At 41.6% G+C, this 25,796-nt stretch overlaps 1 protein-coding gene across 3 annotated transcripts in view; it reads left to right on the top strand.

Annotated features, from left to right (window-relative positions):
• Positions 1-25,796, top strand: part of LOC122666133 — a 107,033-nt gene that overhangs the window by 28,132 nt on the left and 53,105 nt on the right. For all 3 annotated transcript variants that reach the window (XM_043862259.1, XM_043862258.1, XM_043862256.1), the window contains 2 exons: positions 11,130-11,464; positions 25,390-25,519. In XM_043862259.1, coding sequence (XP_043718194.1) covers positions 11,130-11,464; positions 25,390-25,519 — 465 coding nt within the window. The remainder of the gene's footprint in view (positions 1-11,129; positions 11,465-25,389; positions 25,520-25,796) is intronic.

Genomic DNA, 25,796 nt, shown 5'->3' with positions numbered 1-25,796 from the left:
TCCAATACTTCAGAGAGGCCACAACAAGTTTCAGTCGAAAATCTGCGATGGAGGGTAGACAAAAGTCAGACCTTGGTCGGTGGCATGGCATTAAATTTATGAATTATAATTTTATCCCTTTCGAATGTACATATTCCTAATATTCTATATTTGTAATGTAGCCGACTGGTGGGTGCTTTATGGTACAAGTTCACCCTACCTGAGGAAGATAGTAGTGAGAGTGCTTTCACAGACTTGTTCATCCTTCAGATGCGAGCGCAACTGGAGTACATTCTCATTGATCTACTCGAAGAGGCGGAATAGATTGGGTCACCAACGACTGGAGCAACTAGTGTATGTGCATTACAATGTGGACTAAGGATGAGGCACATACGTGAAGGAAGGGACACCAATGATAAAGAACCCATCGAGCTAGCAAACATTTTCCAGGAGGACTCTGATGATGATGAGGATCCCCTGTTCCAGTGGGTGAGGGATCGTGGAGCATAAGATATGGATCAGCCTGGGGGTAGGCCCGACTCCACCATTGCATCCGTAACTGGTACAGATGTTGAGGACTATATGTCGCAAGAGGGGCGTGTGCATTCAGAGTCACCGAGACCTTTTGAGGCTGCAATAGGAAGTGCTGATGATGATGATGGTGATGTTGATGGTGGTGATGGTGATGATGATGGTGGTGATGGTGATGATGGTGATGACCCTACTGGTGGTGGTGGTAGCATGCGGAGTGGTAGTTATTTTGGTGATCGTCATGGGGCGATGCGCGAGCAGTACCAGTATGAGGTGGGAACGCAGGTGGACCCTGTGTGTTACACAGGTGAGTCTCAGTTTACGCATGCCACACAGGATCGAGACCATGGTGCCCACGCTACGTACAAGAGAAAGAAGGGTCGCAAAAAATCACAGGCTCAGGATGATGACATGAGTATGAACACAATGCTTGCAAGTTTCGGAAGTATGAGTATAGATAGTACTAGTGAGCGTCAGTCGTGGCATTCATCTCGGCCTCATCATTATTATGATTATGGCCAGCAGAGCACCGGTTCCGAATATAGTGGCTATAGTCAGTTTGGACAGTCAACACTTGAGTTCGACAATCAAAGCATTGGGTTAGGTTTTGGGCCCCATATTCCCAGTCCCAAACCAGCCAAACCTATACATGCCTCAATATGATAGTAGCAGTGGATCTCACGCCTTATAGCAACCGCTATACCCTAGGATAGGGGACTTGGCACATGCTGATGACTACTTTTATATGATTGCTGTGGAAAACTATGTGCAACAGTACAACAATACTATGTCATGGGAAGACTATGTGGCACTAGTGGGAACTGAATGCCTGATCCAATGGAATTTTATGTGATGATAGTTGTAACATTGTTAAATAGTTTGATGTATCACTTTAACATTTCTAATGCTTAGTTAAGTTGTTCTACATTATTTGAATGTTTTGGTTGCTTTCTATTACTAAATTATGTGTAGAGTAGGGTATTTTTGTACGTTGTAGCCTACCAACCTAGGGTCTGAAGTGAAACTCCTATTCGGACCTTTTTTTTGCAAAATCTGATAGTGCCATTGTGTTTAAATGGCCTAAAATAGGTTGAGTATCAAGTTTTAGACCAAAACTAGGTTGAAAACCCACCGAAACCAGGTTTCAAGTTAAAAAAAATGCATCAACTCGACCAAGATCTCGGTTTTTCCCAGGGTCGAGTTGGAGTCGAGTTTTAGTACCATGCATAGGAGATGAGTTTACCCTTCCACGGTTGGAGTCTTTTATGGATTAAGTCGAGCATTGGGGTACAGTGATGGCCTGTCAATTTGGCAAAAATCAAGGGGAGACCCAACTATTTGACCAGGAGGTGGCCAAGTGAGAGACCTGTCATCCCAAGGAGAGAAACTTTTTTCTGATTTGGAAGTAGTTAAAAAACTCAGCGAAATTTTGAATATTTCGGTAATTTCGAACCCCCCGAGATGTAACATCATACGTAATGTCGGAACCCAAAATAGACAATGTTTCGACCATAGTTGTCAAGGCATCGCCTAGGCATCCAAGGGCCTTCGTCGACTTGGGCACCTTGGGTCGCCCAAACGTCATGAAAACTATGGTTTCAACTAAAATTTAAAAAATTTCCGGTCATTTCGTTTTGGAATCTTGCTTATTTCGGTCTAAAAAATGCACCATTTCGTTGGGAAATTTCGGTTATTTCGTTTTAGTACTTCCCTCATTTTGGTCATTTTGGCCTCTTGCACCCCGAAATGGCCAAACAAAGCTCATTGAAAATATACAATGTTTCGGCGAAATTTCGCCAAAATTTCCAGGTTTTGGTTGTCTCGACCTGGTCAAGATACCGAAACGAGACGAGTTTTCAAACTATGGATTCGGAGACCTCGCAAGGAAAAGGTGGGACTTAAGGTGGTTGATGCAAAGGCTAGAGTGATTCTCAAAGTGGTACAAGGAGGACATGGTCATGGAGGAAGGGTCAGGCTTAGAGAATATCATGAGGTCATCTGCAAAGGTGAAGTGAGTAAGCCTGAGGGCTTTGCATTTAGGGATAGGGGAGATGTGGAGCTGGACAATATTGGATTTGATGCTACGGGAGAGGATCTCAACGGCCAGGGAAAAAAGGTAGAGAGAGGACAGACCTGATGGATACCCACAAAGGAAGAAAAGTAATCGCCAGGGCTACCATTGACAAGAACCGAGAAGTTGGGGGAGGAGATACAAGAGTGGATCCAATGGACAAAAAAAAAGGGGTTGGGGGGGAAGGACATTTTGAGTAAAACATTACTAATGAAGTCCCATCTAAGGGAGTCAAAAACTTTGTGGATGTCAATTTACATGAAAGCATCCGGAGAATGAGATTTTCTATCAAAACCACGGACAATTTTAGAGCAGAGGAGGATGTTGTCTGAGATACTCCTACCAGAAATGAAGGTCGTTTGATTTGCACTAACAAAAGAGTCAACTACCAATTGGAGATGGTTGGCAAGGATTTTAGCAATAAACTGGTACAGCAGATTGCATAAAGAGATAGGTCTGAAGTCAGTCATAGAGGAGCACCTTCTTTCTTAGGGATAAGACATAGGAAGCTGTGGTCAATCCCATTGATCTGACTAGGAGTTATGAGGAAACTCTTGAGGGCCTGAATAGGTGATGATGTCCCAACAGGAGAAGAAGAATCCCATGCTAAAACCATAAGGGCTTGGAGCTCTGTTGGATTTATGGAAAAGAACAACTGACAGAATTTCATCATCAGAAGGAATGACTTGGAGAGAACTAAGGAGGTGACTGGGGACGAACTTATTGACGAGACTATTATGGAAAAGGATGGGGGAGTGGGGTGGAAGGGGGTGGAACTGCTCAGAGAAATAACAGACAGCTTCAGACTTAATGTCTTGGGCAGAGAGCAGAGTGGAGCCATCTCTAGCAATAAGCATGGGGATGGAGTTGACGTTTGTACAGGCTCCAACAATGGATATCAACACACAACACATAGTCACAACTGCCTATTCCAAAAGCTCGAGCAATTAGTAAGGGCTACAACAATGTATCTCAACACACAACACAGTCCACAGTTCAACCACTTCAGTTGTTCTTTTTACTTTTTGTTTTTTATTTTTATAAACATGCATGATCCCATGCATGATAGTGTACCTAAGCTATATACGCACACCAATTAAAAAATCAGAAAAGGCATCAATTTTGTGTAATTCAAAAAAAAAAGAAAAAAAAGTAAGCACAATACCCCATAGTTGCCAAGGCGCCGCTTAGGCGTCCAGGTGGGTTTTTTGGGGTCTAGGCGACTGTTGCCTTGGTGGTTTCGAACTAGTAAATGTTTACATTTACTTAAGATATTATTCTTAAAAAATCAAATACCCCACTATTTAAATCCAATAAAATAGTTAAAAATCAAATTCCAAAAGGACAAAAAGTGAACCCCCCATTTCAAGAAAAAAAAAAAACTGGAATTTTTCAGCAGTAGGTGAAATTTTCAACTTTGTAATACTGGAGTTTTTCTCAAATCTAAAAATCGATAAAATTTTTTTTTTTTTGGTGAATAAAAAAATTCATTACCAAAGAAAACGAGGACTACAGAAGCCCCGGAAAGAGGGAGAAAGAAAATACAAATGCACAAATACACAAGAAGACCTCAAGATGAGGCCTGGAGGGAGTAGAGAGGGAGACCCCAAGAGACAATAATATGCATGTTCCTTGGAGAGTCGATACAAGAAATGGGGATAGCTGAAAGCATAGCATTAGTGTAAAAGAAAATGGAATCCCAAATCTGGCTAAGAGACCTAGAGTTGGAGGCCATTTCCTGAAATTTCACTCCATCCAAACTTGATTAATAGCAACACAAAGCTAGCTTCCCCACAAAATCACAAAAAGAAGATCCCGCAAAAGGCATGTCTACCCCATAGTAAGTTTGGGAACGGCAACAATACGGGAACGGATACGTACGGCAGTCAAATGGACTGTACGACAATAATACTTTTCGAAAGATCCGGCGCAATAAAACGCTACGGCAATAATACGGTACGTGCATAATACGTGTATAATACGGTTGCTCTGTAAAAATCCGGGAGCAAAAATACGGGCATATATTCACTATGCAATGGACATGTACACCTAAAAAACACAATAATAGCATTTACTAATGTGCCTAAATATATAGTTTGATTGGTCAACAAGCCTAGATTCATTACATTCTTTATTGTATGGATTAGAATGGTCATCAAAAGGGATGAGTGAAATGAATATTGCTTATATCAAAGTCTAACAGATACTCTACCAAATAAATCAAAACATCAAAGACAAAAATAACACATTATGTGTTATAGAACCATGAAAATCCCACAATATATCTATTACAGTAAAATGTATAGATCATCCATCAAATTATCCTATGCAATCCATAAAACATAGTTCATGTCATAAAGAAAACATCCATAAAACATAGTTCATGTCATAAAGAAAACAAAGCATCAGTTGGTCCTCAATCTGATGGTGCTTGTGTCTCTAATTCATATGTGAAAGGAGTGACAATAGTACGCAGCTGACTTAAATTGCCACTATAGATTGGAGTACTATAAGGTTCAGTAGAATTAAATGCAGATCCAAGCCCAAGCTCTCTATCAAGCCATGTCTGATCATCTTCCACCATTGTATCCCCCTCATCTTCAAGTCCAACTCTATCATCATCTTCATTAATTGGAATCTCAAGAAGTTTATCTAACACAATTGAGTCCTTGCTGAATCTCTCAATTTCCTTTGATTTGAGTTTCATAAGGTTATTCATCCTTACATAAATCAAATCTTGCAACATCTCAGGAGAAAGCTTGTTTCTCTTTTTGGTTTGCACAGCTTCAAAAGCGCTCCAGTTTCTCTCACATGATGATGAACTACAAGGTTGACTCAAAATGCGAATAGCTATCTTTTGAAGCAAGGGAACACAACTTCCATGCATAGTCCACCATGAACCTACAAACATAAAAGTATGTAAGGAAATAATAAAGAACAAATTCATTATCAAATTTAGAAAAATAAAGAAGAAATAAAATAAGAATATAACAAAAATTATCAAATTTTTTTTACTTCCGTGGATGGCAATCAACCATTAATAAAGAGAGTTCATGAAATAGCTTTTCTTCTTTCTCATAATAATTTCTGAACTCATTTGCAAATTGTCTTTTGTCATCTGGAGAAACCATAGTCTTTATGATATAGATAACTGCTTGTTGCACATCATTTTGGTAGTATGAAATTTTTCCATCATACATAAAGAAAGGATTCAAAAAAGCTGCCATCACGTGCACAGGATGAATTATGTTTGCCTCTTTTCTACTATCAAACAATTGCAATAGCCTCTTGTACTTCGATGAATCTCTGTTGCAACGATCTATGATGGTATTCCTTGCCCTTTCCATAGCCTCATACAAAAATGGACTTGTAGCTCCATCACCATCAACTAGGCGAAGGACTATGATAAGAGGTTCTAAAATGGACAACACATCTTTTGCATTCAACCAAAACTCTGTACTCTGAATTATTTGAGTTACCATTGCACCCAAATTAGACCTGCAGTGCCTGTTGATCCTCCATTCTGCTGATGCAACCATAACTCTCAACAAATCCTCAACATCAAGACTAGATTTAAGCATAAAAAAATTAGAGGCAAATCTGGTCTTGCAAGGTTTTTTCAATTCTTTGCCTCCTGTGCATTCCCTCATTAAGGCTAAAACAGTCCCATGCTTGTACATAAAACCAACAACCAACTTTGCCTTGTCAAATACTTCTTTTACCCATGGAATTTGTGCATCAATGTCCTTTAATAGTAATTGCACTCCATGTGCTGCACACCTTATCCTATGAATGTGAGGATATTTCTCCATAATCAAAGAGATTGCAACCCCATAGTTGGAAGCGTTATCTGAGATAAATTGAACAACTTTCTCTGCTCCAATTTTCTCTATTATAGGCTCAAGTAGATCTCTAAGAAATAGTCCAGTCTTAGAAGAATCAGAGCACTCAAAAGAGTGGAGGAAAACAGCCCCCTTGGGTGAATATGCAATAACATTAATGAAAGAACGCTCTTTCATATCAGTCCATATGTCAGACATAATAGTGCATCCTGTAGTAGACCATGACTCCTTAACTGAAGCAACATATCCTTCAATATCCTTCCTCGCCCTTTGTACCAATTTGGTCCTCAATGTAGAATAACTAGGTATGGCATAATTTGGACCATAACAACAAGTAGAACGTATCATCTGAATGAAACTAGGAGTTTGAATAACATTGAAGGAAATGTTATTCAAAAAGAAACAACGAGCTAAATCATCATCAACTTCATCCTTGCTTTTCTGCTTAAACATTCCATCTATACTTGGTTGTTGAAGACTTGAAGACTGACCTATATGTTCTCTACTATCTAGGGGGTTTTGTGAAGTTCCAACATTACATGCAGTGGAACTTTCCCCAGTCTTCGCTTTCTTATTACTTAATGCACGGAGTGCCTCAGCATGGACATCATCAGGCACATTGCTACATATTCCAACATCATTTCCCTTCAAGCAAGCTAAATGATATTTCACTCTTGAAATACCCCCTGCATACTCCTTGTTACAAAATTTACATTTGAAACGCCCTTTTAAATCTTCCACATACTTCCATAATTGATCTCTTTGTTTAACCATTTTCCCTTAATGTCCTAATAAACAAACAAATATAAAAAATAAAAAAGAAATATATAATGATATGGACAGTTGAAATCATAGACAAAGGGTAAATAATTGAATATGGAAAGACATAGTGGATCAAGTGAATCCATGAAGCTATCTCAAATTCAGACTTGTCAAAAATCCATACCTTCAAGTACTGCAAGCAAAGGAAATCGAAGAAGAATAACAGAAAACAGGGAAATGCAACTATCAAAGTACAACTTTCCAAAAACTTGCCTTTCTAAATAAAAAATAGCAAAACAAGAAATGAAATGCAAAACAATTAAATTAGACATTAAATTATAAAATTTTAGGAAAAGAATCAATAAGATTGCCTGAGGAAAGCACAGAAGTAGAAGCATGCGAAAGTCTTACAGGTCGCCAACAACAATTTCCCATGGAAATGCTCACAACCCTTCTCACTCACTGGCAACGGTGACAGTACAACGTAGAACCTTAAGACTCTATTAAGGGAAAACAGAAGAGGTATCTCCATGGACCAAGCAGATGAGAGCATAAATGCCAGTCCACGGTAGATGGGAAACAGAGTCAAACTAACGATGGCCCATAAGCCATTAGTGGAGGACTCGAGCAATTGACTGTTCACCTACTTTAATTCTCAGTAGGAGCCATGAAGATCATGTAATTTCTTCGATACTTCAAGTACATGTTTATAATCACACAGAAAACAGAGAACGGACAAAAGAGAGACCAGTGGTGAGTTGGTGACTGGTGTGTGGAGACCTCTGTTTTTATTTTCCATTGACTTGAAGTTGAAAAGCAGAGGTCAAAAGCAAATATGGAGTCTGAACTCTCTAAATCAAACACATGCACCACCGAAAATGGATAAAAAACTGACAATAAGAACGTTCTCAGAGAATGCTTGGAAATTGTTGGAATGAGGAAAGGTAATGGATGGAGCTGTAATCACACACATTATATAATTTACTGACTGGGTTTTCGAGTTTTCCTGCGTCTCTGCTCAAAGATTTCATTTGGGTTATCACTGCTTCTATGTTTCATTATTTCCTTTCCTTCTAGGTTTTCGGGCTTAAGTCCAAAAACAGACCTCTGTTTCTTTAATCTGTTTTCCCCTTCCTCAAACATATACGTTTTGTATTTTACTAGTTCTCTAAATGTATGTTCAGCTGTTCAATTGTTGGTTTTAATTTTTGAAAATGGCTAAAAATGAAAAGCTTTATTTCAGTGCAGGAAAATTAATATAAACAAACAAGCTAAAAAAGGGTAAAGCATAAACTTACAAATGGACTGCAATCTACGGCTTGAATAAGAAGAACGCTACAATCGATCGATGGCCTGAAGAACGCAAGAAGAGGAAGAAGAGACAGAGAGTTCCGTCGGAGACTGGAGACTGAGAGACGTTGGAAGATGGAATTCTTTCGTTGGAGTAGCCGAGAAGAATAGAAGATGAGGGTAATGGACTGCAATCTACGGCTTGAATGAGAAGAATGCTGCAATCGATCGATGGCCTGAAGAACACAAGAAGAGGAAGAAGAGACAGAGAGTTCCGCCGGAGACTGGAGACTGAGAGCCGTTGGACGATGGATGGATGGAATGCTTTCGTTGGAGAAGCCGAGAAGAATAGAAGATGAGGGTTTGTGGTAGATTGATCTAACGGTTAAGATCAACTCTATTTTTTTTTTTTTTAAAAGGTAAACAAACGGATTATTCGTGTATAATACTTTAAATCATAAAAGCCACGTATTTATCCGATTCTGACGTATTATACTCAATACGGACACTTTTCCATTGAAACGTTCGGATACGCATATTTACTAACTATGGTCCACCCAGATCCACTCCCTTGGCCATGGCAGAATTTTGCGCCTTTTGGGTCAGCACTTAGCAAGAATTCCTTTCCAAACAGAGGAGGAGAAGGGGCACTCAAAAAATAGGTGGTTGATATCTTCGACTGCATTCCAACAGAGGCAGCACGAGGAGGAGACAACCATTTGCTGGTGGAGGAGAAAAGACTGCGTTGGAAGCCAGTTAGTAAAGACCCGCTAGGCCGTGAAACAATGCTGTGGAATGTGGTACTTAAACCAAAGAAGCTTCCGCCAAGGAGATAGAAAACCTCTCAAACAGATGAAGTCCCAAGCCGCCTTTGAACTGAAGGAACCAGATGAAGAAGGGGACCAAACTACTCGATCTCCCCTCCCCAAGGGTCTTCTATGTAAAGAAGGTGTTGTAATATGGGCTCAGGGGTAGAATAGTCATAAGGGTATTTCTGTCCTTGTACTCATTCCAGAATGTTCTTCTCTTTATTATAAATAAAGATGGTTGTAGTCACTCTGACTCAAGCCAGTATTCACGGAATTCTACATGGCATCAGAGCCAAAAATATTTCGGGGATATAGGAATTGAGTTTTTTCCTTTTTTCTCTTTCTCTCTCTCTCTCTCTCTTCTCCATCGTGATTTTGCCCTAAGGCCAGCCACCACCGCAAGCAGCAGGCCCTCTTCCACCTTCCGCCAGCCCCTCCGCCACCTCCGCCAGGCCTCGACAGCACCTCCCCCACCACCGACAGGCTCTGCCAGCCTCTCCACCACATTCTGCCACTCCCTTCAACCCGTAGGCCTCTCGCCCTCTCTTTTTCCTCTCGCAAGAGGCTTTTTCCCTCCTTACCGAGATTTTTTACCCACCCTTGGTGGTGAGTTGACTCCCATCGAGGGTTTTTCACCTTCCCTCCTTATGTTCTAATATTTTTTGGGGGATTTATTTCTGTATTTTTTTACCAGTCATCATGCCTTACAACTCTGAGATCTCTTCTGCCTCATCTGGTTCATTTGTTTTGATATCTAAAAAAAATATTTTCATTCAGAGTGATTGCAACATTCACACGCAGCAAATAAGGTTTGACCGGAACATAATCATTTAATGTAAATCAGATTTAAGCAATCTTGGATTTATTGAAAAGTTGGTTTTATGCTCTACCAAATATATAAAGTCTGATTTAAAAATAAAATCGATTGACTTGTCAAATTTCTTAGAGAACCAGAACATTTCTCTAAATCGAGAGCAGTTTAATTACTTATAGTTAAGATCATATTTTTCTTAGAACAATATAAACCAAATGTGAGACTAGGTATACCATGACAATGACCAATTCAAGGGATAGTATAAACAAATGTATGTTTTGAACTTCCAATAGGTTGCTTTTCCAGTTCTGCTGTTTTCTAATTTTATGACTTGATGCGGCTTAATGTTGGTTTTTGATGTGGCTTAATATTGATTTTCGATGACTTGATATGATTTAATGTTGGTTTTTGGTGATTTGATGTGGCTTAATGTTGATTTTTGATGACTTAATGTGACTTAATGTTGGTTTCTGATGATTTGATGTGGCTTAATGTTGCTTTTTGATGACTTGATGTGGCTTAATGTTGATTTTTGATGATATAAGGTATATATTGTAGCATACTAAATAATGTTAAAAGGGGTGATAAAAAATAACACTTGGGTGCTTTGGTCGCCTAGGCAACTCCTACGCGGGCGCCTTGTCGCCTAAGTGCTTTGGCACCCCTCCACCACCTTGGGTCACCTTGACAACTGTGCAATACACAGAGCCGTCCACCTCGGTCACAAGCCTGGACAAGGCGGGCACCGTTTTGCAAATAGAAAGGCGTGACCACACCTAGTACCTGTAAAAACGCTAGCCGATGCCTTGACAACTCTGTTATAATATATTCTTGGGATCAAAGTTTTAGCAGGAAACAATTTGTTATACAACTAACTCTCTTACTTCTGTGTTGCTAATGGATTTTCTTTTGTTATGTATCATGATTTATTTGCTCTTCCAGTGCAGTTATGGCTGCAATTTTGTCTTTATACCATGGGGATGTGTTAACTTATTTGGGTTGATGTGTTTGCTGCGTCTTTCTAAGAACAGGCATTGAAAAATGCAAGCCAGACAGGGCAAGTTCAAATTTGGGCTGAGAAAGTCAAGCATTGGTTTAAGGAATCAATTTTTTATCCAGAGTCTTATTCGTATGATGAAAGTGTTCTTGATAACCAACTGGGAGTTGGTAAACTATCTGAGAGTGATCTTCCTATTTGGCTTGCAGCACAAAGGGCAGTGTCTCGTTATGAAGGTCTTTTATCATCAATTGGGCCTCGCAGGAGGCTCTTAAGAAAGTTTCTTATGTGGATTGGGCTTATACCTTCCAAGCCAGAAACATCAGTGAAGATCGATGGTGACCATACAACTTCTGAAACTTACCAAAGGTCTGTGCAGTTCAAGTTCTCTTTTCCTGCTGTAGTTGTTAGTTCTAACAATTCATTTTCTACTGATCTGTCTATCAATGGCTTACCTTTGTGTTCAGGGATGCTGCTATAAAATAGTCACATAATGTCAGTTTAAATTTATCTAACCTTTTTTCTAGATAAAGGTGGATGCCATAAGATTACAAGGATTTAAGTATTGGTATCAGGCATTGTATTGGAGGGGTGATTTTAAGAGACATATCGTATCGGAGAGATGCAAGATACACTAATGATAACATGGAAATGGTCAAGAAATGCATGGATGTGCTTATGATACACATAAAATACAGTTTGAAGTCATTTTTGTCTATCTAGTGATGCATAAATAAATAAAAAAAAGAGATTTGAGCACAAAAAATAAAAAAGAGATCTACAACTTTTCCACTTTTTTGTCCAAATCTATTTTGATCTGTGATTTGAACGCTGTAAGTCCCCAAAACTTGTTGAAATGGTGAAGATTAGAGTCTTTTATGTTAGATGCTTTCCTCCAACTCATATCGAAGAGAAAAACAAGTTTCCAAGGCCTTCGGTTGCTGTCAATTTCGTATCTCACTCACTCTTTGTTATACCCGTGCCCAAAAATACACCCTAATCTTCGGACTAATTTGAATTTTTTCGTTGATGGGTGTTGTGACATTGCCAATGGTCGACACCTGTGACTTTGGGCCGTGGCAGTCAAGGGGAAAACTAGAACAAAAGGGATGGGATTTCGCCTGGGTGGGCAATGACACCACCCAACGGTGAGCTTTTAACCCTAGATTTTTATGTAAACGTAACTCCCCTGAAATCCTTGAAGTGCAGGCCATGACCCGAGGGCCTTGCCCTTTTGTTTTTGCCTTTTAAGCTGGAACAGACCCACGACCGGACCCATTGCTGATGAGTCCGCTCGTTAATACGTTCGTGCTATGAGGCCTATTGCAGTGGGACCCACTTGTTCCGTGTCCTGGACATTGTGTGGGTGTTCCGGGGCATGGTGGACCCCATCCCCATCTCTCCTTACCTGGTGGGGCCAAGTATGTGGGCCCACATTGCTCAATTAGAGCTTTAATGAATTTTGGAGCTTTGGGCTATCAACCAAACAGGCCCTAAGGTCCATTCATGGTATAAAGAGCTTGAGTTCCAAAAACTCATTTCATTTCTTTTCCCCATCAAAACCATGGAAGAAGAAAGGAAGAGGAGAAGATTTTTTTATATATATAGCATGGTATTTTAGCGGTTAAATTATTTTTTGGGAAATTTTAATTTAGTTAAATTTAATTATTGCATTTATATTTAAGTAAGATTTCTGGGGCTTATCTATAATTGATTATAACCTGGGTTCTTTTTAGGTTTGAGAAATTTGGGTTGTTTCAAGGGAAGCATGTGGTTCAAGGACCATGGGGTTTAATCTTGGTCCAATAGTTGGACCATGGCATGTTGTAGGAGAAGGAGGATTAGAGGTAAGGGTAGTTTAGGGATTTTATTAATGTTTTATTTTTTTAGCCTTAAGAGAGTAAAAACTAAAAAGGGGGAGCTCATACTTAAAGCTTCCCATTCTCCTATTTGCTGAAAACGAAAGTGAGAGAGAAAGAGGGAGAGAGAGGTAGGGAAACCGAGAGATAGAGAGGGAAAGAGAGAGAGATTGAGCAAGGAAGAAAGGGGAGGAGCTTAGAGATTGTGGAAGGGAAAGAAGAAGGAGAATCAGGGTAGTAGCAACTGATTCAAGTTGGTGAACAGAGGAAGGGCTGGAGATTGGGTTGTGGTTTGAAGGAAACAAAGCAAATAGGGGAGTTGTTCCTTAAAGAGGTAATGTTTTATTCTCTAAAGAGTTCTAATTTTGTTTATTATCTATTTTGAGTTTTGATTTGAGATGGGGATCATCAAAATAAAAAGGGTTAGATGGAAAGAAAAGTTGGGATTTCTAAGGGGTTTTGCAGAAAAATGAAGAGAGAAAAACAGGAAATTGGATGAAGTGTTGATGTTGGAGATGGGAAAGGGAGCTGCTGCCCTGCTGCAGCAGGACTGGAGGTCAGCCTCCCTTCTTCCTCTTCATGTGTTTGTGGATGTACGGTGGTGGTTGGGTGCCTTAGTGGCCTCAGCCACTGCTATGCTTTAAAAAAGAAAATTAAATGATGAATGAAGGGGTTTTGGGAGTTCCTTAAGTTCTAAATCTAGAATTTGAGATTGTGTATCATTTTGAGGTTTTCCTATTTTTGAGATGGGTTATCATTTTGAGTTCATGCTATTCTTAAGATGGGATTATAGGAATTTGGGTTTACATTTTTGGGATTTCAAATCTGGATTGAAGGAAAATAGAAGAAGAAAGGATATGGGAAGGAGAATGGTAGAAAAGTTTAAGAAAGAAGGGGGAGTAGGAACATGGACTGCTACAGTGTCTGGCAGCCACCTCATTTCCCTTTGCTGTGTTTATTTGTGCGGGTGTGTGTTCATGTATGTGTGTGCATGTGGCTTCAGCCATAGCTATCAAAGAGAACAGAAAAAGGAAAGGAACATAGTTATCAAGGCGGCAAGGCAACCACAGCGTTTGAGGGCCTTCCTAAGCGCCTTGGCGATAGGGCGGCCGCAAGGCGTTCTAGTGTTCTTTTTTTTATATAACCATTTTATTTGGCACAATTAGCATATTAAAAATTTTATAATTCTACCATCAACATTGGCCATGTATAAAGAGTTGATGTCTAGTTGTCTACAATGATAGAAAATAGAAAAAAAATTAAAAATATAGAACTAATACTCTAATAGAAGACTAGAAGTACTACAACAGCACAAACATTGGCACCTTTTTTATGCAAAAGGTTTAATTAAGAAATATGAATCCTATGACATCCGAAAGCATGGTTGGAGAAGGGGAGAAAAATTACAGCTGACTTGTATATTTATGAACAAAATATCTGTTCCCTTCATGTTTGTAGTAGCATTAAAAGTTTTATCCAAACTATTTGCACATGCATCCTGAAAATTAATTGCATAAATGTCCAAGAGATGCCCAAAGAACCCATTTTCTTTATTTCGTTCAATCATCCACAGTGTGGGGAAATTAAAGAGGATATTGCCAATAGAATTAGGAAGGGCCGAAGGGATGGATGAAGCAAAAAGGTGCTTCTGGTGATTGAAGGAATAAATATACAAGTCAGGTGTAGGAGCACCTTATCTTTTCAAAGAAAAATTATGGGCAACGAAACAGCAGATTCAGAACAGAATCAACAGATATGGGCAACGAAACAGCAGATTCAGCACCTTATCTTTAATCATTAACAAAATAGACCAGAAGAAACGGAGTACGAAGAACTGAAATCAAAAGAGAAGAACTGAAATAAAATAAAAAAAAAATCAAAACACTTACTGACTTACAGCAGTGCTGGCCGGAATTTGTCGCCGGAGTAAAGGAAGACAGCTGGTTTCCGCTGCAAAAGGAAGAAATAGAAAGATGTGGTTAGAAGAAAAGGGTTTGGACTTTGGATATTAGAAGAAGAAGAAAAAAAAAGAATGCATAAGTGCACAAAATTACAATACTTACGGGTGGAGGCAGGGGATGTCGCCGGAAACCGGTGGGGGTGGAGATGGAGAATGAGATGTCGGAAATGAAGGGCACAGATTTTAGAAACCTTGATGGACTGAGGACTGAGAGGGAAGTGATGAAGTCTCAACTCTCAAGTTGCCGCTGCAAGCCTGCAACTCCGGCAAGTCGCCGTTGCCGCTGCTTCTTTTCTCTGGAGATTGAGAATGAGATATTGAGATGTCGCAACTCGGAAATAAAGGGGTTGAAGGACTGAGGACTGAGAGAGAACTCAGGGAAGCCTCGAAGGAAGTCTCAAGGTCGCCGCTGCAAGTCGCCGCTGCAAGTTGCCGCTGCAAGTCGCCGCTGCCGCTGCTTCTTCTCTTTCGTTTTTTTTTTGTTCTTTCAAAATTTTTTTTTTTTGGGTGAATAAAAGAATTCATTACCAAGGAAAAGAGAAACAAGGGCCCCCTTACGGGGGGGAAACAACAGCCAACGGCTAAAGAAAATCAGCTAGGGCCAGCTGAAGAAGAGAAAGAAACATTTGGGACACCCCATGTTGTCACGGCGTCACGGCGATCCAAGTCGGTGGAGGGGTGTCACGTCGATATATCGACACGTCGCCCGCCATGGCGTTGCCATGGCGAGCATGTCGACCATGTTTTATTTTTTATTTTCTATTTTTAATGTGTTAATAGATGTATACTCAAGCCATGTTTTATTTTTCTCTATTGTTTCTCAAGTTTTAAGAAGAAAATTCAGAAATCAAGAAGAAATCAAGAGAGAAAGAAGAAATCGAAAGAAATCGAGAGGGAAAGAAGCAGGAAGAAGAAATCGAAGAGGGAAAGAAGACAGGAAGAAGAAATCAAGAAGAAATCGAAAGAAATTGAAGAGGGAAAGAAGAAATCGAAGAGGGAAGAAGAAATTGAAGACAGGAAGAAGAAATCGAAGAGGGAAAGAGAGTCGGGAAGAAGAAATCAAAGAGGGTCGCCATGGCGTAGGTCGCCAGCAGCCCTCTCGGCGCAGACGCCAGGCGACGCATGGCGACGCCAGGCGACGCCATGACACTATGGACACCAGGAGACAACAATTAGCCTATTCCTGGGTGTAGAACAAAAGGAGGGAGGAGCTGACAATAATTTGGAGGGGATTTCAAAGGAAATGGAGTTCCAAATCTGTTGATAAGAACGTGAATTGGAGGTCCATTTCCTAATATTTCGCTCCATCCAAATGTGATTTAGCGCAACACAGAAAGCCATCTTCCCCACAGGGTCACAAATAGAAGCCCCTCCGAAAGTCATATCTATCCAAATCCATTCTCTAGAGAAAGGGAGAATTCTTCTCTGGGTGGGCCAGCACTTAGCTAGAATACCTTTCCAAATGGCTTTGGAGGTCGGGCATTCAAAGAAAAGATGATCCGAGTCTTCCAAGTTGTTCCAACAAAGGCAGCAAGCATTGGGAACTTGTATGTGACGCCTGCGGAGGAAAGCAAGGGTAGGAAGCAGTGAAGGAATGGCGCGGAATATGATGCTTGGACCAGAGGAGCTTCCTCCAACTAACCATAGGGCCTTTGGATCGGATAAGATTCCAAGCTGCCTTGGAGGAGAAATTCAGCGAACCATCAACTCATCCAGAGACACATCCTCTAGAAAGCGCATCTTCTTTGGATTGATAGAAGGTCATTCCAAAGAGGAGAGAGAGACTGGGAGGAGGAAGGGGGAGGAGCCCACTCATTGAGATGAAGGATGTCCGCAACAAGAGCCATTCTGTGAAGGCCTGAAGCATAGATCGTCCTTGGTGTGACAAGGTGCAAAAGGATCCCTTTAGGGTGCCAGTGATCCAGCCAAAGGAAGGTAGAGAGGCCATCTCCAATGCGGGAGTGGATATAGGGGAGAGCAAGGTGGCGGGACTCCAGGATCTTGCACCAAACCCAAGAAGCATCAGTAGAGACGGAAGCAGTCCAGATGGAGTCTTTCCAAAGAATCCTCGAATAAATCCAATCAACCCAAATGCTCTTCTGTTTAGAAGCAATCCTCCAGATCAGCTTGATAATACCAGCCTTGTTGACTTCTTTAATTCTTCTTATGCCCAGCCCTCCCTCCATTTTTGGGAGACACACAGAAGCCCAAGAGGTGGGGTGGAGAAACCTGGATGTCTCAGCTCGCTTCTAAAGAAAAGAAGCAAGCAGAGATTCTATGGACTTAATGGTAGAATGCGGGAGACCAAAGATTCCAGACCAATAGATATAGGAGGCTTCCAAGACAGATCTGATAAGGACCAGCCTACCCGCATAAGATAGGAGCTTGCCTTTCCACAACTGCAGTCTTTTTCTCATGAGGTCCAGCATGGGGGTGCAATGGTGAGCAGTTAATCTAGCCGGAATCAAAGGAAGGCCCAGGTACTTGATAGGAAAGTGCCCCTCTTGGAAGCCTGATTTAACAAGGAAGTCCCCTTTGTGAAGCTCTGGAAGACCCGCAAAGAAGATAAGGGACTTGGAGGGGTTGATGCGCAGACCTGAAAGCTCATGGAATTGCTGCAGGCAAAGCATAATACACTCGAGAGCAGCAATGGAAGCCTTTGAGAAAATCATCAAGTCATCAGCAAAAGCAAGATGGGTGAGCTTTAGAGCTTTGCACTTCGGAATAGGGGGGATAAATTGCTGATCAGTACATGTCTGAATTTTCCTAGAGAGAACTTTCAAGGCCAAAGCGAACAAGTAAGGAGAAAGGGGACACCCTTGCCGAATCCCTACAGAAGCTCCAAAATAACCCGCAGGACTGCCGTTGATAAGGACCGAGAACTTTGGGGAGGAGATGCAACAACTGATCCAGTGAACAAAGGGGATAGGGAACCCTATCTTGAGCATGACTTGAGAGATATAATCCCATTTTAAGGAATCAAAGGCCTTGTGAATGTCGATCTTGAGAAGGATAGCTGGCCCATGGTTTTTCCTGTCAAATCCTCTAACTATGTCATTATAGAGCAAAATGTTGTCAGAGATGTTTCTTCCTGGGATGAAAGCAGATTGGTTGTCACTGACCAACAGATCCACAACAGTCTTGAGTCTTCTGGCTAGGATCTTAGCAATAAATTTATAAAGGATATTGCATAAGGCTATGGGCCTGAAGTCATTCATAGCCGAAGCACCATCCTTCTTGGGGATGAGGCACAAGAAAGTATGGTTGACCCCATTGATCTGGCTGGGATTGTAGAAGAAACTTTCAATGGCTGCAATGAGATCCAATTTGATGATGTCCCAGGTCGAGAGGAAGAACCCCATGCTAAAGCCATCTGGTCCAGGAGCACCAGACACTTTAAGGGAATGAATAGCTGCCAAGATCTCATCTTCTTTGGGGATGGAGCTAAGGATATCTATATGACTGGGAGGAAGGAACTTGTTGAGTAAAGGGCTGGGCAGAGGAGTATCTCCCGTCGAGGGGGCATTGAAGATGCCCTTGAAGTGCTGAACAGCTAGGTCCTTTATATCCTTGACAGTTGTAGCAAGAGAACCATCATTGGAAGTGAGTTGAGTGATGGAGTTTGCATTGACATTGGCCTTGAAAGAATGATGGAAGAAAGCAGTATTTGAATCCCCCAAATCAAGCCATTTGATCCTGGACTTTTGCTTGAGGAAGCTCTCTTCCTGTGAGAGCAAAGAAGTAAGCTCAGCAGTAATAGTCTTCTCGGCTTCAGCCAAAGGAACATTGTGCAAATCTGCCTGCAGCTGAATCTGAACAGTGGCCAATCTCTCTTTGCACTCAGTAACTTGGAGAGAGATATCCCCAAAGGTGCTTCTATTCCAAAGCTTGAGAGCTTCCTTCACGTTACGGAGTTTTCTGGAGAAGGCTATAAGGGGCGAGGAGAAAGCCAGCACAAGTTTAGACCAAGCATTCATAACCGTGGGAAGGAAGGTTGAGTGAGAAGACCACATGTCAAAATACTTGAAGGGTTTGGGGCCAAAGGAGATGTAAGGCTGGATGGGAAGGGATATAGGGGAATGGTCAGAAATGCCTGGATTATCAAAAGAAGCCTGGGAGGAAGGGAAGGAGGTGAGCCAGGCTACGTTGACTAAGACTCGGTCTAGCGTGCAACTGATACGGTGGCATCCAGATCTTTTGTTGCTCCAAGTAAGGGGAAAGCCTGTCCACCGAAGATCATTGACCCCAATGTCATCAATACAAGAGTTGAAACTGTTCATAGCCTCCAAGTCGAGATGATTGCCACCTTGTTTTTCATGATCAAGCGGATGACATTGAAGTCACCCCCAGGCCCCAAGGAAGAACACCAATCTCCGCCGGCTGGCACGCAGTCATCCCGAGAAGAGATCTTTGGATGGGGCAATTGAGAGCATAAATGGCAGTAAGAGAAAGGAGTCAAGGCCAAGGATCGAGAGAATTTAAGGTGGAGAAATTGGGAGGAAGACGAAAGAAGGGAGATGGAAATTTTTCTAGGATCCCAAATGACCCAGATACGGCCATTTGGATGGGAGGAATAGTTAGAAAGGAGGGACCAGCCAGGGGCGATGGACAAGAGGATATTTGCAGAATTTTGCTCCTTGATATGAGTTTCAAGGAGACAGCAGAAGACAAAGCGAGAGGAGCGAACTTTGGAGCGAACAGTGGCTTGTTTCGAGGCAGAGTTTAGGCCTCGAGAATTCCAAATCAGGCCTTGGTTCATTGAGGAAAGGGGAGAAGGGGCAGGGGGGACTCCAGGAGTCTAGCCATGATCGATCGAGATCTGGTAGCACTTCGATGCCTCCGTTTGTAGGAGCAGAGGCGAGAGGAATTGCAGGAGGTGCAATGGGGTAAAACAGCAGGTGTGCCGGGTGAAGGGGATGAAGAAACTGGGTTTTGGGCCAGGGATGGGTAGAAGGGCAAACCTGACCCGAGGGCAGGGGGGATAAGTGATGGGTTGAAGCAGTGGCTGGACCAAGAACCGAAGGTTTTAAGTTTGAATGGGCCGGGCCAACAAGGACATCGCACAATCGCCCAAAGCAATGACATCACCGGAGGGGCCCCAAGGATGACGCAGAAGGAAGCTCGACGAGGTGTTTATCTCTAAAAGCCCAAGGAGGGATGAGGCTCGAGATAAAGACGAGGAAGCAGAAGACAGCAAAGGAAGGCTTTCCAGGGTTGGCAGCGATGGCAGGTCTGTGGGAGAGCTGGAGATGGGAATTTCAGAGTCAAGGGCTTCTGACATCCTGAACCTGCTGTGAGGCAAGACATCAAAGTGGAGCTTTTCGGGGTAATCAAGAGCTTCTGTGTTGTCGCCATCAGCCGAAAGGCTGAACCTGTTCTGAGTCAAAGCAACCTGATCAACGGTACCTTCCTTCTGCATCGCCGGAGTTTGGGAGCTCTGAAGAGGGTTCCGGTGACCAGATCTGTGCCTTCTTCTACCCCTGGACTGCGACGATGACGGAGAGAGCTTTGGTGCGAGAGGGATCAACTCGACAAGCGGCGGATGAGAGACACCCTCCGCAAAGGACCTTTGACACCCTGTGCAAAGCAACGCAGATCCGAAGCGGCAGAGGGCTCGACCGGAGGAGGGGAGCAAAACTTGGAGTCGTGGCCAAAGATTTTGCAGACCAAACAATGGGGTGGTTTCCAGTTGTAGTGAATTTCTTGCTCGAAGGAGTAGTCATCTCCTTCTTTGACCGTGATGAAAGTGGGAAGATCATCATGCGCAGACACTTCCACACAGAGTCTGGCATAAGCCAGCCGGTCCTTGCACCTTGTCCTCACATCGGAAAATAAAGGTTTGCCCAAGACAGAGCCCAGGGAACTGAGTCCATCAGTGCACCAGTAATGAAGCGGCAGTCCAGTGCAAAGAGATCCAAAGTGGAATCGTAGAAAGGTCCGACGCCGGAGTGGAGGTGAGGATGCCACTGTCGGAGAAAAATTGGCTTCTTACCTATCAGCCAGGGGCCAGCTTCTAAGGCTCGAAGCTTGTCTGTGTCAGAGGAGAACTTAAAGAGGAAGAAGCCATTGTCAAGCATAGAAACATCCAGGGATCCTTGAGGTCTCCACTGCTTGGAGAGGGATGCCTTGACAATATGGAAAGGTGGACGAGAGCCAACGAAATTTCCCACCAGGCTATTCTCCCAGAGTTTAACTTTAAAATCCAGAACTGCAGCAGGGCAAACGGCTACCTTGGTCTAACCATCCAAGGCAGGGGAAACAAAGTGTAGGGGAAGGCTATCAGGGCATGAAGCAGAGATAGGATTAAAGAGGGAAGACCAAGGGGCAGTGGAGGGGGGATGGGAGGCAGGGGAGGAGGGGCCAGGAGAATGAACAGGGTTGTGGGAGGGGGAGGCCATTCTCTCCTGTTCTTTCAATTTTGGATTGTGAAGGAATTCGATTTGATAAGTTACTTTTTAGGTTTTGTTTTTTTTTTTTAATTTTAAGTTTTAACTTTTTACTTATGATTCCATGCTTCTCAGAGCATGGAACTAAAAATACACCCCCAATGAGATATTTCCAATTAGAATATCTTATTAAAACATAAAAAAAATTAAAAAACAAAAGTAAACCAAAAAAAGGGTCTAAGGCGACCGCCCAGAAGAAAAGGCGCTTAAGGCGACGCCTTGCTGTCCAAGGCGCTCGCCTTTCTGTTACACACTAAAGCGTCCAACCGCCTAGACCCTCTAAAACCGCCTGGATGCCATGGCGCCGCCTAGGCGACGCCTTGATAGCTATGGAAAGGAAAGAAAAGAAAGGGCGAAGAGGTGGAAGGTAGTGGTGTGTGTATGTTGCAGCCCAGGTGTTTGTGGTAATGTCCAAGTGTTGAGCTTATATTTGTGTGTGTGTAAGTGTGTGTTGGCGGTGTTTGGGTGCTTGGTTGAGGTCCAAGTGGCCTCAGCCATAGCTACCAACTCAAAAGATAAGTAAGAAGGAAAGAAAAGTAAGAAAGATGAGAAAAAGAAAAAGGAAAAGAAAAGAAGAAAATGATATGGAGAAGAGGAGGGCAATGCCATTACTTGTGTTTATGTTGCGTGTGCGTGTATGTGTACGTGGGAATGTGAGTTGTTGCTGTCCTAGTAAGTCTGTGAGTGTATGTGTGCAGAGGCAGTTGCAACCACCACTTCAACCACCTTTGCCTAGAACTGAATTTCTTGGGCAGATTTGAGGGATCTTTGAGGCATCTTTTATACACCTTTTGACACATTTTTTTCTCCCGATGTTAGGCTACAAATAAATCACATGGTGAGGCGCCTTGGGTCACGAACGAGAGTTGGAACTTCGGAGATCTTCAACCTAGATACAATGCTAGGTGAGTGGATTTGGGTTGATTGTCTGGGATTGTATTTATATATAATATTATTCTTAATGGCATCATTGATCAAGCATGTTGCATCTTGCATCTTATATCTATTACTTGTGAATTTTGTTAATGTTTATGTGATGTGGTTTTGAAGATAACTATGCATGTTGGGTTTCGGTGTCGGGTTATATCGGAATCGGGACCCTATGATATAAATTGCTAGTGCTTGTCATATTGGTTTGTATACACCGTGTCGTGCTGGTATCCAGGTACTAGATGGAATGGGATGTTGATGCACCCGGAATACCTCTCGAGACAATAGGTTTCATGTACTGTAACTGCGGTTAGGGTTTTGTTCCCTATGCTCCGACCCTTACCAATAGGGGTTTAGGTGTTGGGTGATCAGGATTCCCTGTTGTATGTGGAGTGTGAGAGAGGTCAGGTCAGGGATGACCATTGGTTATTGGGGTCTGCTTCTGGGTGGCCTGGGGCTTCGATCGGTGCAGGATCCTAGGTAACAATTGAGGTTTCACTGTGGTGATAAGATAAGTGATCCATAATGTCTCCCGAGTTGTTACACTAGCATATACTTAGTGACTTAGTTGTGTGTTAGGTGGAAAATTGGTTAATAATTACATGCATGATGGACTATTTGAAATTGTTGTGTGTGTGTGCATCCCCATCCCCTCATTGGATTCAGTGGAGCTTACCCCTCGTTGCGCAACCTTTTTAGATGCATGCAGGCGATGTTTTGATGGTGCTTCTTCTTAATGTGAATCGTTCGGAGCCGGTGACCTAGGACTTTGATGTTGGTGTACGCTCAAGGACTGTGCCATTGGGGTTTCATCTTTGTTCTTTTAGTTTATCATTTCATTGTATACTTCTGTAACATTATTGTTGTTTATAGCTTTTAACTTAATCTTTTGGGATAAAATGTAATATACATTAGTATCTACCACTTAGACTTTTGGACCCTTTTATTTGTTGATAAAACGCTTCCGCACTCTTGATTTTACATTTGCTTTTGTTGTAAATGTGTTCTTTCTACACTTTGATGTACATGTGATTTTATATTGAGATGATTGTGATTCAAGCCACTGCATCGAGATCTTGGTGGTGGTTTAGGCTGACAGGTGTTGTCCTAGTCATACCAAAACTATAGGGTGGGGGTTAGGGTGTGACCAAGGTTCTAAAACTTAGGTTTGGACCAGCCAGAAACCGAGTTCATCTCGGTTTCGACCATATCTCGGTCAAAACCTGGAACTTTCTCCAAGCTAAGTCGAACCTTGGTTTCGAGGCCCAGAAGTTGTTTTTTTGCCCTGATTCTTGTTGTGCTGCCTATTTTTGACATTTTAAATGCAATCCATGTATTAGTTTCACATAGAGAACACTAAAAATAATACTTGTGGTTTTGATCCAAGTTTGATACTGTATATTGTTCTTGGACATGGTATCGAATAAGGTTTGACCGGAACATAACACCTTCAATATAAATAAGATTTAAGCAATCTTGGATTTGTTAGAAAGCTTTGTTTTGATAGCTTTCCAACAAGTACAAGATTGCTTAAATCTGGTTTATATTGAAGGAGTTATGTACAGGTCAAACTTAATTTGGTGTACGCGAATGCTATCAAAATCGCTTTGAATGAAAATATTTTTTTGGACATGAAAACAAATGAATATTTTACCACACTTTTGGTTTTTAGCAATGTTTTACCATATTAAGATTTATGAAATTTTTAGATTTGAGAAAAACCCCCGCATTAGAAAGTTGCATATTGCACCTACCGCCAAAAATCCAGTTTTTGTTCTTGAATTGGGGGGTTGACTTTTTTTCCTTTTGGAATTTTATTTTTTAGCTATTTTTATTGGATTCAAAGAGCGATGTATTTGCTTATTTATGAATAATATCTTAAGTAAATAAAATATACTTTAGTATTAGGCATAAATAAGTGTTTGTCCTAGTTACTGGCATACTTAAGTATCTGTACTGGTTTCGAGCCAGGTTTCCCCAAGTTTTGATTGGTAAAAGTGTTGAAACTTGCAAAATTACCAATATCTCGGTCGAAACCATCGAATTTCGATCGAAACCCTAGATTTTTTAAAATCACCCTTAAACTCGTCTCGGAAATCTGCGAACCCGAGTTAACTTGGTGGTTTCGACAGGTTTCGGTCGAGTTCTTCTTCCATGGGTGTGACACTCTTTCTGTTTTGTAGGTTTAAGGGAGGCATATCTTACCTGCATCGAACCCATGTCAGACTATATCGGTTTATACAAACTTGGTTTTTGAAAATATCGTATCGTATCGATACCTATTGATACTAATACGTATTAGGTGACACGATACGATACCTACCGATACTTAAAACCCTGAGTTTACTTAATTATTACAATTTTAAAGTTGGTAGACTTCATGCCTTACTCAAAAAGCCCTTTTTCTTGAAGACCCAAGATCTCTCCTGAAAAGAATTATATTCATCAATGGAGGAAACACCATATCTAATAATAGAGACCTCTTCCTTGATAAGAAAGAATTTGGATTCCGGCTCTTGAGCTTTTTCTTCAACCCTAGCCAAATCAAAGGGGTTAACCACACTTTCCTTGCCTTATTCCTTAGAGAAGGAGCCTCCTCCATATTAGATTTCTGATTCATCTCTGTATGCAAGCATTTGTACAAATTCATTGCAAAGATCCTTGCTAACCGGTTTCAACTGGTGGTTGACTCCTTAGTGAGTGCAAACCAATCCGCTTTCATTGCTGGCAAAAGTATCTCTCAGCGCGTACCCAGTACCCGAGGCTCCTGCCATTGCAGGGTTTGGGGAGGGTCATAATATACGCAGCCTTACCCTTGCTTTCACAAAGAGGCTGTTTCCAAACTCGAATCCGTGACCATTTGGTCACAATGGAGCAATGAGGAATAAGTGCTCCCTTTGAAATGCTTAGAGAAGTGGAGAAGTTTGATTCTTTTTTAAGACAGCTCTGAAACAGAGCACTAGTATATGTATGTCATTTCAAATTTCCTTTTGTTCCCTTCTAGGTTTATTTTCAATTCCTTTTGAAAGCTGGATGTGATGTAGGCGATAAATTGTTTTGCATAACAAATGACTAATCCATAGATGAATTATTTTCCAGGCCAATCTTCTTATCTAGGAGATCACTTAGTGACATATGGAGACCTGCAACAAGCGAGTCTTGTGGGAGTAATCCTTGGAAAATATTGAAATCTGCTGTCTCAATTCTTTTCTCACAATCAGTTCTCCAGGTATCTCCCAACTATTACAACCAGTTCTTTTTTCTCAGTTTTATTTGGTAAAGAAATTTTCTCAGGCTGTACTCTCTCTGTTCCTTCCCTCCTTCAATTGAAGTTCGAAATTACTTGTGTTCGGTAGTATTTTATCAGCAAACAGTATTAGAATTTGTGCTTATTAATTGTTGGCAGAATCATGGGTTAGAAAGAGAGAAGGAGAGAATAATAGCTTAGAATGTTGTTTCATTGATAGGTAAGCACCTCTATAAATAGAGGGAAAATTACAAAGAGA

This window comes from Telopea speciosissima, chromosome 6 (genome assembly GCF_018873765.1).
Source record: "Telopea speciosissima isolate NSW1024214 ecotype Mountain lineage chromosome 6, Tspe_v1, whole genome shotgun sequence".
NCBI lineage: Eukaryota > Viridiplantae > Streptophyta > Magnoliopsida > Proteales > Proteaceae > Telopea > Telopea speciosissima.
The sequence above is the reverse complement of the archived record's forward strand: the minus strand, read 5'-3'. Positions and strand labels throughout refer to the sequence as shown.